The 12,211-nt window shown below is 40.8% G+C and overlaps 1 protein-coding gene across 5 annotated transcripts in view; it reads left to right on the top strand.

The window, feature by feature from the left end:
• ZDHHC13 (zinc finger DHHC-type palmitoyltransferase 13) overlaps positions 1-11,782 on the top strand; it is a 47,564-nt gene extending 35,782 nt beyond the window's left edge. For 4 of the 5 annotated variants that reach the window (XM_057748726.1, XM_057748729.1, XM_057748728.1 and 1 more), the window contains exons 13-17: positions 611-704; positions 2,350-2,433; positions 6,362-6,519; positions 8,781-8,878; positions 11,174-11,782. In XM_057748726.1, coding sequence (XP_057604709.1) covers positions 611-704; positions 2,350-2,433; positions 6,362-6,519; positions 8,781-8,878; positions 11,174-11,312 — 573 coding nt within the window. In that variant the 3' untranslated portion in view covers positions 11,313-11,782. Of the gene's footprint in view, positions 1-610; positions 705-2,349; positions 2,434-6,361; positions 6,520-7,026; positions 7,086-8,780; positions 8,879-11,173 lie in introns of all 5 variants that reach the window. The other variant, XR_009055445.1, reaches the window with a different exon arrangement.
• Positions 11,783-12,211: the final 429 nt, after the last annotated feature.

The raw sequence follows: 12,211 nt of genomic DNA, 5'->3' as shown, positions 1-12,211 counted from the left end.
GGTATATTTATACACTTTTCTTTTTACTAAAAAATTTTTTTCTAATTTTGCATTACTGTCAGAATAGTTTTCTGCCTTGAACATATGGGAGAGTGATGTTTATAATCTCTTGAAGTTGCCTGTGGTTAAATCTCTTTGTGTGTTTTATTTGCTTTTTCTTGCCATGAAGCATATGTTAGAACTAACTTGGAGTCACAGGCTCATGATGACCCTAGAAACCACTTAGAGGAACCTTTGATTTAGCAAGTGAGGATTCATAGCCTAAAGGGAAGAAGTAACTTTCCCTAAGTTATTGGCAGAGTCAGAAATGTAACTTGGGTTCCCTTTTTCTTAGTCCAGGGCTCATTCTGCTGTGTGGTGCTGCCTCATTTCCCCTTGGTCAGTGTCAGTAGCCTCTGGAATTCAAATCCCCTTTAGCGATGGCCTAATTAAAGTAGACATGTGCAAGTAAATAGTAATAAGGCATTCCAGAGCCTCTAAGTGAATTGATGATCGATTTAGGATTATTTGTGCCAGTGTCTTTATAATTTAGGAATAAGATTTTGCTTTTGATTTGTTACCACTTGGAGGTTCTGAGTTTTGCTTAGATTTCTCTTAATTGTCCTCTTAGATAAGGAAGCCGTTGAGGTCATTCCATTGCCACGTGTGCAGCTCCTGTGTGGTGCGGTATGATCAACACTGCCTGTGGACTGGACGATGCATCGGTGAGAGAGTCAAGGTTCCACTTACCATTTTGAAGTGCAGCTCTCTTTAGTTATGTGTGTGACTCAGAAAAAGTGGAAAGCATTTAAGGGGCCCATTCTGTAGCTCTTGCTTGTCAGAGAAACAGCCCTGTGGTCTAACACTTTCGAAACACTGTTGATGTTGATAATAATAATAATTAATGTCATTTGTATAATATTTTAGCATTTATAAAGCACCTTCATATATAGGATCCTATTTGATCATCAGAGGTTGGTATTATTATCTCCATTTTAGAGTTGAAAAAATATTCAAGGTCAGATTATTTGCTCAAGATCACTTTAGTAGTATCAGTCTTCCACTCCAGATATGATGTTCTTTCCATATTTTGTATCTTGTCCCTTTTATTCACCTTCTCTACTTGCCTCCAAGGCTCAGGTAGGCGCTAGAACCAGAGGTGCCAGAGGTCTGTGGATTGCCTTCCACTCAGGGAGTGTTCTGACCTGCAGCCCTGGCTTTCCTCTGAGCCATCATAGTAAAAGTCAGGGCTTTATTATGAGGAACTTGAGAGGAACTATGGTCATGGGTCTGCAGGGGAGGCTATGCTTGTATAATCTTGATGACCAAAAGGCTGCCTCAGCTCAGGCAGCTTTCCTTGGTGCATTTTGATGTTCTCCACTGTTCCTAGAGAACAGGTGACGAGATAATTCCTGGGCTTCAGGCTTCGTGAACCCCATCCCACCACAGAGATGAGACGATTGGCATTATAACAGGTAGCTTTGACTGGCAGTGGGAAAACAATAGTATGAGCCACATATTTTTATCACACTGCGTTTACGTAGTGTTTTCATGTGTCATCCTCTTTGGTTGCCACAGGCCTGTGAAGTAGGCAGAAGAGATATTTCCCCCATATTACAAGTAAGAACGCTGAATCGGACAAGTTAAATGATGTACCTACAGTCACACAACTTGTCATTCATAAGTCTGGGTCTCCTGATTCCAGTGGGTGTTGCTCCTTCTGCTGGGTTTTGCTACCTCAGGAGAAGGTGGGAACGGAATGTGGCTAAGGAGCTTTTGTGTCATTGGCATCAAAATGCTGCCACCTTCAGCGTCAAGGGGGCAGCACATGCAACAATGGGGCTTGGTTCCCTGGCACCCTCACCCCTTCTTTGCTTCTGTAGGCCTTTCTCAGGCCACAGGTTGCCCCTCTTTTGCTATGTCGCACCTCCTGCAGTAGATCTATTGCCCATCAGATTTGTTTTCGCTGCTCCCCTAATCAAGTCAGTACTCGATGTCCAGAAGTTACACTTACATAAACTTACTACATGGAAGGAAGAAAGAGACAGGGTGTGATGTGCCCCAAATCCTGCCTGCTCCCCTCCCTCCAACGTCGTAGAGGCTATCCCCAGAGCTGTATTTGTTCTATCCAAAAAAATGTGTGTTCTTTTAGGTAGGTAACAAATAAATATTAGTTCAGTTAACATGGACAATTGAACATGACATGTCAGAGCTGTTTGGTTTGGGTTTAATGGTATTTAAAAGCAGAACAACAACTTATTTCTTTTTTACTTTGGTGAAAGCTTTTGACAGAGAAGTGGTTTAATAAGGTCTTGACTTGGAAAATCATTGTAAGAAGTATTAAATATGTTGTCTTTCTTTTTGATGTAGGTTTTGGCAACCATCACTATTACATATTCTTCTTATTTTTCCTTTCTGTCGTGTGTGACTGGATTATATATGAATCTTTCATCTGTAAGTATAAGTTTTTCTTATAGTAAACTTATACACCCACACTCACATATACTTTTTCTTGTAAACGCTTATATATCACATTCTGGCTGAATGACCATAAACCATGCCCTAATAAAAATAAAACAGATGCCTCTTTCAGCATTGGGAAGCTGCAAGAAGTGCTAGAAGAAGTTAGTTGTCAGTAGTTTGGAAGAGATTGTGCTCTAAAGTGACCTTTATACATTTTGAGAAGTGGTCAAAAATGGTGATTCATTTAAGGTTAGTGCAGATTTATCCCCCAGTGAAATGAGTAAAAATCAGTTGCTCAAGTACAAAGCAAGGGAAGTGATAAGTAAATAAACGGGGAAAAAAAGTTGGTGGTAGAGAGGTTGGCAGTGGGGGAAGGTGGTCTCAGTAATTAAGGAACAAAAACTCTGAAAGCTCATGCCATTTGATAAATATCAGGTCACAACTTAGAACTGATGGGAAAACAGTAACAATGATCAAAAGATTGGAAATAATAACTCAGAAGAAAACATTAAATCACTTATTCTGCATCCCTGAGAAAGGCAAATAACTTCTTAATAGCAGTGTAGAAGGGTGGGGCGGGCGGGGGGGTTGGTCCTCAGATTTAAAAAAAAAAAATTTATTTATTTGGTTGTGCTGGGTCTTAGTTGCAGCAGGTGTGTTCTTTAGTTGTGGCGCGCCAGCTGCTTAGTTGTGGCATGCGAACTCTAGTTGTGGCACACATGTGGGATCTAGTTCCCTGACTAGGGATTGAACCCGGGCCTCCTGCATTGGGAGCACAGAGTCTTAACCACTGCGCCACCAGAGAAGTCCCAAAGCAGGAATGATTTTGGTTAGCTCTTAAGAATTGCATGACTATGCTTTTCAGACCTTGGAATAGATTACCTAACTGGAAAAACTTACAGTGCTTGTAGTTTATTTTGACTTTATTTAACTATTTATTATTTATTTATTTATTCTGAAGGCTTTAGGAGAATTTGGTTCTAGAGGCAGAGGCTTCACTACTCATGTGTTTCCATCCACCCTCCTGTTATACTCATGCTTAAGTCTTAGATTTTGCCTGTAGAATACTAGTTTGTTGCTTGAGCTAAAGTCTGAAATGATTCAGAAGACGTGGAAAGCTTTTTCCTACATTTTTTCTTTTCCCCTTAGCATGCCAAGTCCCACAGTACCTTATACTCCCCACCCCACTCACCCACTGGCTTTTTCTCTAGCTTAAATTTTGCTGAGCTTTTGAAAGATAATTCCTCCTGTGCTTTCCCCAGCCTCCCAGATCCCCTCTCCAGAAACATCCAGTATTAGAAGTTTTGTTTTGTTTAGGGTTTCATTTTTAGAGATTGTTAATTAAAATCTACGAAATGGTCTATGTTTAGCCCTGCCATAGGCATGGGAAGGGCCTCAGTTACCTTGTCAGCGCTTTTCCCCACCAGGCACCTTTGGTGTCTCTGATCACTAGGGAATGCCTTTGTAGCTCAGTGTAACTGCCACCATCTCCGATGGACCTAAATCAGAAGGTTGTGATCCCTGATCTCAGTTCTTGTCAAAGGCCATCAGTAATCTGAGATTAAAATTTTAAAACCTCTTAGATTATGTCCTGTGGTGTGAGAAATAAAAGATTTTTTTGACAATGCTTCTTTCTGTTGAAAGAGCTGCCCTTTTAAGGCCTGACAGTAAAGCATATTCCTGGAAAACCTTTTTAAGCTGGCCCATGGACCAACTTGTCCCTTGGACTTGATCCTCAGGGAGAGGAGCCAGATTTTACACCACTCTTGTCTCTCCCCATTCTCTCTCTTCACTAAAAATAGTCACCTTTGTGTGGTGGCTCTGTCCAGCATAAGACTGTATTGATAAGGACAGAAGTAATTTTCCATCACATTCATTCTTTCCAAGTTGGTCTCTTCTTACATGTGTTTGGTTCTTCCCTCCTCTTTGTCTTTATTCTCTGGCTGTGAACCAATTTTTGTGTTATGTTTTTTGTTTCTTAGGAACAGTTCCACCTTACATTCACTGACAACTGTATAGACTAGCAGAACATGTTTTCTTACTTTTATCTCATTTATATTCTGACAGTATTTCTTTACACCGAATGAATACATCATGTCATTTATCATTATTTCACAGACAGCAAAAATGAACTTTTGCTCCATTTTTCTAATGAAGCCTCATTGTCATCCCACCTTCTTTGTTTATTAATAACGTTCCTGGTGCTAGAACGCTGCTCTGCACCCTCCTCCTCCTCCTGGGCTCCGGGTCCAGCTACTCTGGCTCTGTACAGCCTCCATGCATTTTTTGTGAAGTCTGTTTTCAGGGTGGACAGTAAGTCACTCATAGTGCCAGCATCCTGCAGGTTACAGGGAGAAAGATTTTAGATCATTGTTAGAAAGAACATTGTAACTGTCAGGGGCTGTTTGAAGATGAAAATGATTGACCCAGAGCAATGTGAGTTTCCTATCATTGCCCAGTGACCACCTGATAAGAATGTGTTATTAGTACATGTTAAAATGTTATACTGCATAACATAATGTATGTGGCCATTTGCAGTCATATCCTTGATAAATCTGAAGTCAGTCCTATGAAAATTTCCATTCCAAATCATGCTGTGTTATCAAAAAAATTCCCAGAAGGGAGCAGTAGAAATCCATAAGCCGAAGGAAAGTAGATTCTCTTTGCCACTCAGCAGCTGTTTCCTCTGCCTGCTGTTGGAAATTATATTCTTTTTTTGTCATATCAGGTACCTGGAATGCTGTCCTAATGAGAAGCTCCAAAGAGAGTGTAATTTACCTTGTTTTTTACCTTGATTGTTACTCTGTGATGGTCGCCCATAGAATGCTTCTGGCATCTATTCATGAAAGATAGTTGGAAATCAAATGAGACTCATGAAGAAAAAAGATTTTTAGGAGTAAAATGGACAGTTGATAGTTAAGTCATGGACTCATTTTCTTCCTGTCCCGGGAGCTCTTAAGTGCTGCTTTGGGGAAATGTCTGAAACTACTTATCAAATTGTCAGAGGCATTTATGAAACCTCAAGGTGCAAACCTACACAATTCTTATTTCCTTGTCCTTTGTGAACGCTCATGATGCCTGTTTAAAGTCATTGATTTTATACAACCTTGAAGATCTGTTCCGTTATTTCTGCTGCTTCCTACCTGTGTTCTCCTTATTGCTGCTCTTGGCTGCGTGGGTTAGGGGGGTCCATATCATGAGGACCATAGTGAAGGCCTCACTTTTGATGGACATATAAATAGATGTTCCCGGGGAGAAACGCAACTGCGACCACATGAATCTTATTGTCTGTTCTTTTCCTAGGGGTGTCTGACTCCTGAGTTCTCTCACCTCACTTTTCTACCCCTGCAAGATTAATTGTGGTCCCAGTGCAGAAGTACACCAGTACCTGCATGCTGTAGGTTGTGTTCCAGTGGTATCTAGATGCTTATAGGATTTCTCGTGCCTACAGCAATGGCCTGTTGATCTGAACCATTAATAAGAGTTTATATTCAGTTCTGTAATAGACCCTTATCTTGCTGTAACATGGATATGATAGAGAATTTTCTAGGACAAATATTTATTAAATATATAATCATTCTCAGTCATCAAGTCCTTGAACAATTAACTTCTGGCCAGTCTATTTTATGCTGAATCTGCTGATTTTAATGATGGTTTTAAAGGCCTTTTTTGCTTTTATTTCTTCACTGCCAACTACCAATGCAATATTATCATAGTCTTGACAGTGAGGTGCCTTTTTTTTTTTCCTCTTTGTTGAGCTGGCGTTTATTTCAAAGGTAAAATCTTAAAGTCGAGTTCTTATCTGTGTCTTACTTTCTCTTCTCCCTAAACAGAACTGCAGTGATTTTTATCTTATTGAAGAATGATCACTAGTTTGTTGCCTTTTTAAATAATGGTTTCCTTTTTTGTGAATTCACAGATTGGTCAAATCATTGTGCCACAACATTCAAAGAAGATGGACTGTGGACCTACCTCAATCAGATTGTGGCCTGTTCCCCTTGGGTCGTATATATCTTCACGTTAGCAAGTTTTCATTTCTCATGGTCAACATTTTTATTACTAAATCAGCTCTTTCAGGTATTTATCTTCTTATAATGCCTTTGAGTAAGATTTCCAGTAACCCGTAGTGACGTAGAAAGACTTGAATTTCAAATCAGAAGACTTAGATTTGAGTTCCACCTCTGTCACTTACTCTGTGGGTCTGGGCATGTCATTTGACTCCTGAATTTCAGTTTCCTTGTCTGTAAAATGGGGATAGTATTGCTTGTCTACTCTCACAAGATGGTTTAAAGGTTAGAGTAATAAGGTGTTAATATCGCCTGAGGAGTAATCTAATCTGACTTCTTTTACAGATAGAGGTACAGAGAGGTGAATTGAATTGCTCAAGGTCGCCCAGTGAGTGGCAAAAATCAGAACTGGAAGCTTAGGTCCTCTGACAGTCCCATTCAAAGGCTTTTTCCATCATACAATTAAATTATATGGTGTGTGAAAGCATGGTATAAACTGTAAAGCATGGTGCAAATGTGAGATGGTTATGTTGCCTCGCTTTTCCCAGCCCTGTTTGTTATCCTTATCACTATACAGTACTTAAGTGGATGGAAGCAGGGAAGAAATGAAAGATGCATCACTAACCAGTGGACATGGTAATTACACTTGCAGAGAAGATCGTGACCATTAGAAAGCTCACGCTCCAGGGCAGTAGCAGCCATCCTTCAGCTTTCTGTGACGCTTCTGTCCCTTCCCTGTTGCCTTCCTTCCTTCCTTTATGAGCATAACCTAATTCTCGTTGTTGACGTGGCTTCCCCTTGTGGAATGGACAGCCATGATCAGTCTGAGCCAGTTACTGCCAGACCTCAGATAAGCAGAGCATTACTCAACAAAAGCAAAATGTATTCCATTCTTATGGGGGAGTAACCAATTCTGCAATAATAATAAAAAATAAGGTAAGGAAAAGGGGAAAAATGCTAAGGAAAGGAAGTAAACGGATAATACTGACTGAACTGAGGTTTCTGAATATTCGTCCTAATCTCCTACCTGACATCTACAGACTCAGGCAGTAAGAATGGATATTAGCATCAGTGATTATTAATATTCTAATCATTCATAATACCTAATATTTATATATGCTTCACGTATTCCAAAGCATTTTCCCGTCAATGGCCTCACAAACATTTGAGATGGAGACTGTGCCAAAGTCGTGTGTCCATCTTATGGATGAGAAAATTAAGCCTAAGGGATGCTGGGTGCCTTGCTTGTAGCCACAGGGCTCAGTCAGAGATGGAGTTAGAAGCAGAACCTAAGATTTGAGACATCAATTCTAATTCTCTTTCTTCTCTCCTGGACTCTTAGAATAAGTACAAGTATTTGAGGCTATAATAACTGTACTTTTTAAAAGAAAGTTTGTACTCTCTAAGGCAGCAATGTGGACTCAAAGTTTAGGACAGTTTTCAAATAAAGGAATTCAGAGTAAAGTTGTTTTCTTAATAAACAAAACAGTCCAGTTATTTGAAGCCTTCCACTTCGTGAGTGCTCTGGTGAGTCATGGTTTTGACTGTAGGAAGTCAAACTGAGCATATAGACTGCTGGCAAGGACCATGGGCTTCATTCTCACACTGACCGAGGTGTCTGTCCCGGTTCTGCCACTTTCTAAGCTGTGTGGCCTTGGACCAGTTACTTCATCTCTGTCAGCCTCTGCACTAGATCATTTTACGTATCTTATCACAGATCCTTAGAGAATCTGGTGAGGATGCTGTGATAATCTCTGTTTTACAGATAAGGAACTTGATGTCTGAGTTATATGGAGGATTAGATGAGATATCTCAGTGAATAATATTGGTTTTAATGATTTGAGAGTTTTTAAAGTTACCTTAATTCTTACCCTTCCCCAAATTTATGGATTTAAATGCTCTTCACTTCAGAATTTTTATTTGGCCCTTTTTAAAGAGATACTAAGAAGCATATAGATGTTGAGATAATTGCATTAATACTGACCTTTAGTTGTTTGATTCACCTGCAAGTTGAATGCTGAATGTGTTGAGAATCTAAACATGGCTGTAAGCCACGGCTTGAATTACTGAAGCAATCATTTCACAACTCTGAGTCAATACACTCTGCTTTCTTGAAGGTTACTACAAATCAGACAATTAAAAAAAATAAAATGCCCAGCTACTAGATTTACATAGGAGTCTGGTTTCAAGCTGCTAAGTCCTTGTTCTCACCGTGATGCTTGGTCAGCAGGCTAGGGGATGTTGTCTTTGGGGGAAAACTGATGCTCTGCTAAGAGTGATGAGCCTCTGCATGGTGGTGTTTTTCACATACCTTCTAACTTTCATTTTCAGATTGCTTTTCTGGGCCTGACCTCCCATGAGAGAACCAGCCTGCTGAAGCAGAGCAGGCACATGAAACACACCTTGTCCCTCCGGAGGACCCCATACAAGTAAGTGAGACCTGTTCTGCCCGCTGAGCCTGTGGAAGGTGCTGGCCTTGGCATTGGTTTCCCGACCTAGTGTCACCACCGTGGCCCTGCCGCCATCCTCTAACTGGCTATCTGACGGAGTTGAACCTCTTCTTTCTTGGAAGCCTCAGTGATAGGAGATGAGTGGTAAGGTCATGAGCCCCAAGGTGGTAAGAATTTGGGATTTAGTCTGCTGGACTCAGCACAAACAGTAAGTGACTTTGAAGTTTTGCCAACATGGGGGATCTCTTTAGTCAAGCCACATGGTCACAAGGTTGCATATTGCTGGCATGAAGTCAGAGTGAGATAACTAAGCATGTGGCTGAGAAAGCCAGCCACGGGGCTCTCTGTAGAAAGCATTAGATTGTGAGCCTTGCCAGGATTTTCAACCTGGCTTTCTATCACCAGTAATTTTTTTAGCCTGATGTTTAATGTGCCCACCTGTGTGAGGGAAAAGCTACTTTTTCAGGTTTGGGATATGTTCTCCCCAGAGCATTGGTTGTGTAAAACCATCCTCAGTTGAAAATGAGAGTGTTGGTAGGAAGGCCATCATCTTATGATATGAAAGATCAGGCTTTGAAGCTTATCTTCCTGTCACATATATCGGGATCTTGGAGGCTGGGAGCTCTGCAGAGGTGACCCAGGGCCCTCTAGGGATTTGAACGCTCACTGCATATCTCATGAGCAGTCTATTTTAAAGCACACTCGTGGTACAAGATGAAACTGTTAGGCTGTTAGACAAAGAAATCAGAGCCTGGGATATGACTTTGATGTGTGTTTAGAGGAGAGAAACTGACTTAATTGGGAAGGGACTGCCAAAGTGATGGAGAATAGAGAGTCGTGTTAAGCTGGTGATGATTGTTTCAGACTGACAGTGATAATAAAGCCCTTCCTCAGTGATTTAACCAGAGGATAAACATTTACTCCACCGAAACACGGACCTCTTTGTGACAGAGGTGGAATTTTAAGCTGAGCTTTAAAAGATGTGGGGTGGGGAGAAGGAAGAAAGCGCACCCCAAGCCCTGGAGAAGAGTCTGAATAAAGGGCCAGAGGTGAGAGAGCTGTAGCATGTTGGGGAATTGCTGAGTAATGGCAGCATTGCTGGAGGAACTAAAGATAAAGCCTTGGAGCCACTTTGAATCTAGCTTCCAAATCCTGCTCAAACCAAAGATTTGTCTTATTTGTCCTCCCCGAAGTTACTTTTACTCACTAGCCAGCTCTGAACTGGGCCCTGCCGATCCCCAGCATGCCTCCCGGCTTCCACTCCATCAGTTCCATGTGGGCAGCCCCCTGCCTTCTGAGCAGCCTTGGAACTTTCCTGACCACTCTCACTAACCAGCAGCAGCACACACTCATCCTCACACACAGATGTGTCCTGATGTGTTTAAGACATTGGGATAGGAACTTGAAAGATGGGGCATATGCATAAAAATGAATATTCATGATGACTGGAACAGATAGTAACATTCAGGAATTTAATGGAGGGAAAAATGATGCTGAAGATATGCAGTCACGAAGGCTCCAAAGGGGAAGTGGGCCTTGACCTAAGCTTTGAGAACTGGTAAGGCTTAAAAGGATGAGGTTGTTACTTGATAACAGGGGAGTAAAGGAGTGTGGCCCATACAGTTGTGATCATGGGGAAAATAAAGCCAGAGTAGCTATAGCAAAAGATGAGTTTGGGGCATCAATACCTGAGGAGTCTTGGGACTTTATTGTGTAGGGCTGTGAGTACAAAGATGAGGAATTTGGATTTGAGCCTCTGGGCAGTGGCATGTCTTTAAAGGGTTTTGACTGGGAGGTGAGGGGCTATGAATATATCAGGTTTTTGGAGGACCAGTCTCCAGTATGTAAAACGGATTAGAAGGAGTAGAGACAGAGACATCCTTTAGAGAGTTTCTTGGAATTAGAAGAATGCCATCTTGTTGACTGTAGTTTTTCTGGCCTGTCTGGCCTTTGAGATAGTCCAGGTGTGAATTAGAGCAGGGGGAATGGAAACAAAGAAACTTAATGGTGGCAGTGACTGTTCCAGTGAGTGGGGACAAGGTGCTGGGCAGAAGCCAGGAAATCTCAAAATAGGGATTCAGGTCCAGAAATGGGACTGGGCTTCAATTTTAAGGGCCATAAATTCAAGGAACTGTCTGATGCAGCTGTGGATTCCTGCAGGATCTTGGAAGGATGTGTATTGTAAATTCTCAGTGAATGTTTATGGTGTGAATGGATGTTTGTCAAGTGCTAACAGGAAATATAGTAAGACGTGTTCTCTTCCTTTCTTGGCAGCCTTGGGTTCACACAGAACCTTGCGGATTTCTTTCAGTGCGGCTGCTTTGGCTTGGTCAAGCCATGTGCAGTGGACTGGACATCACAGTACACCATGGTCTTTCACCCAGCTAAGGAGAAAGTTCTTCACTCAGTATGAAGAAATGCAACCCACAACTCTCACTCTGATTTGTTTGTATTTATGTCGATGCCCTGTGGTCTGCAAGTGAAGTGAAGATTTAGAGTTCACCCAAGCTCAAAGGAAAACACAGGTGGCTTTTAAAGCCATTTGGTAAAAACAGAAGTTCTTGAGAAAGGCATTATACTTTTTCAGATTTAGTAAGATGGACTGTTCCTGAACAACACTCTTGGCAGACATCTAAAAAAAAACTTTTATATTTTTCACAAGAAAATGCAAGTTTCTTTTTTTTTTTTTTTTGGGGGAGATAATCACCAATTATGGAGAAAATGTGGTATTTTCAGATAATTTATTGGCTGTTTCAAAATAGTACTGTTCTCTAAACTTGTAATTTTTGGTAAATTATTTGTCTTTGTTTTATCTATAAATATGTAAAAAAGTATTTAAATAGATGTACCTGTTTTGCTTTCACACAATAAAATTTTTTTTTTGTAGTTGAGAGTTTCTGACACTTGACACTTCTTGAATCTTAAATTGAGAAGAGGTATATTTAGGACATAAAGAAACATTCCCAAATCCCAAGAATGAGTTGAGATCACTGTTAATACCAATAGCAAGATTTAATTTTGTTTTCTGTTTTGCTTAGAAAATTGAACATGGGAAATCTTAAAGATTAATTACAATTTTTACTTGGTACCCTCAAAATATTAGACTGGTGTGATTGTAATTGTTCATTTTCCTTCTTCTGGAGGAAATGCTAATTCAGTTTGAACTCTTGGCATTGTGTGTATGTGTATATATGTATGTGCCCCTGGACATGGCACCTTCCTGCTGAAAACCCTTCCTTAGGTTCCAGTTGCTCTTGGCGTAAAAGCTAAAATTCTCATCATGTCCAACTGGCCCTGAATGATAGAGCCTTA

Source organism: Hippopotamus amphibius, chromosome 9, assembly GCF_030028045.1.
Source record: "Hippopotamus amphibius kiboko isolate mHipAmp2 chromosome 9, mHipAmp2.hap2, whole genome shotgun sequence".
NCBI lineage: Eukaryota > Metazoa > Chordata > Mammalia > Artiodactyla > Hippopotamidae > Hippopotamus > Hippopotamus amphibius.
Note: the sequence above shows the minus strand (reverse complement) of the source record. Positions and strands in the feature narration are given on the sequence as shown.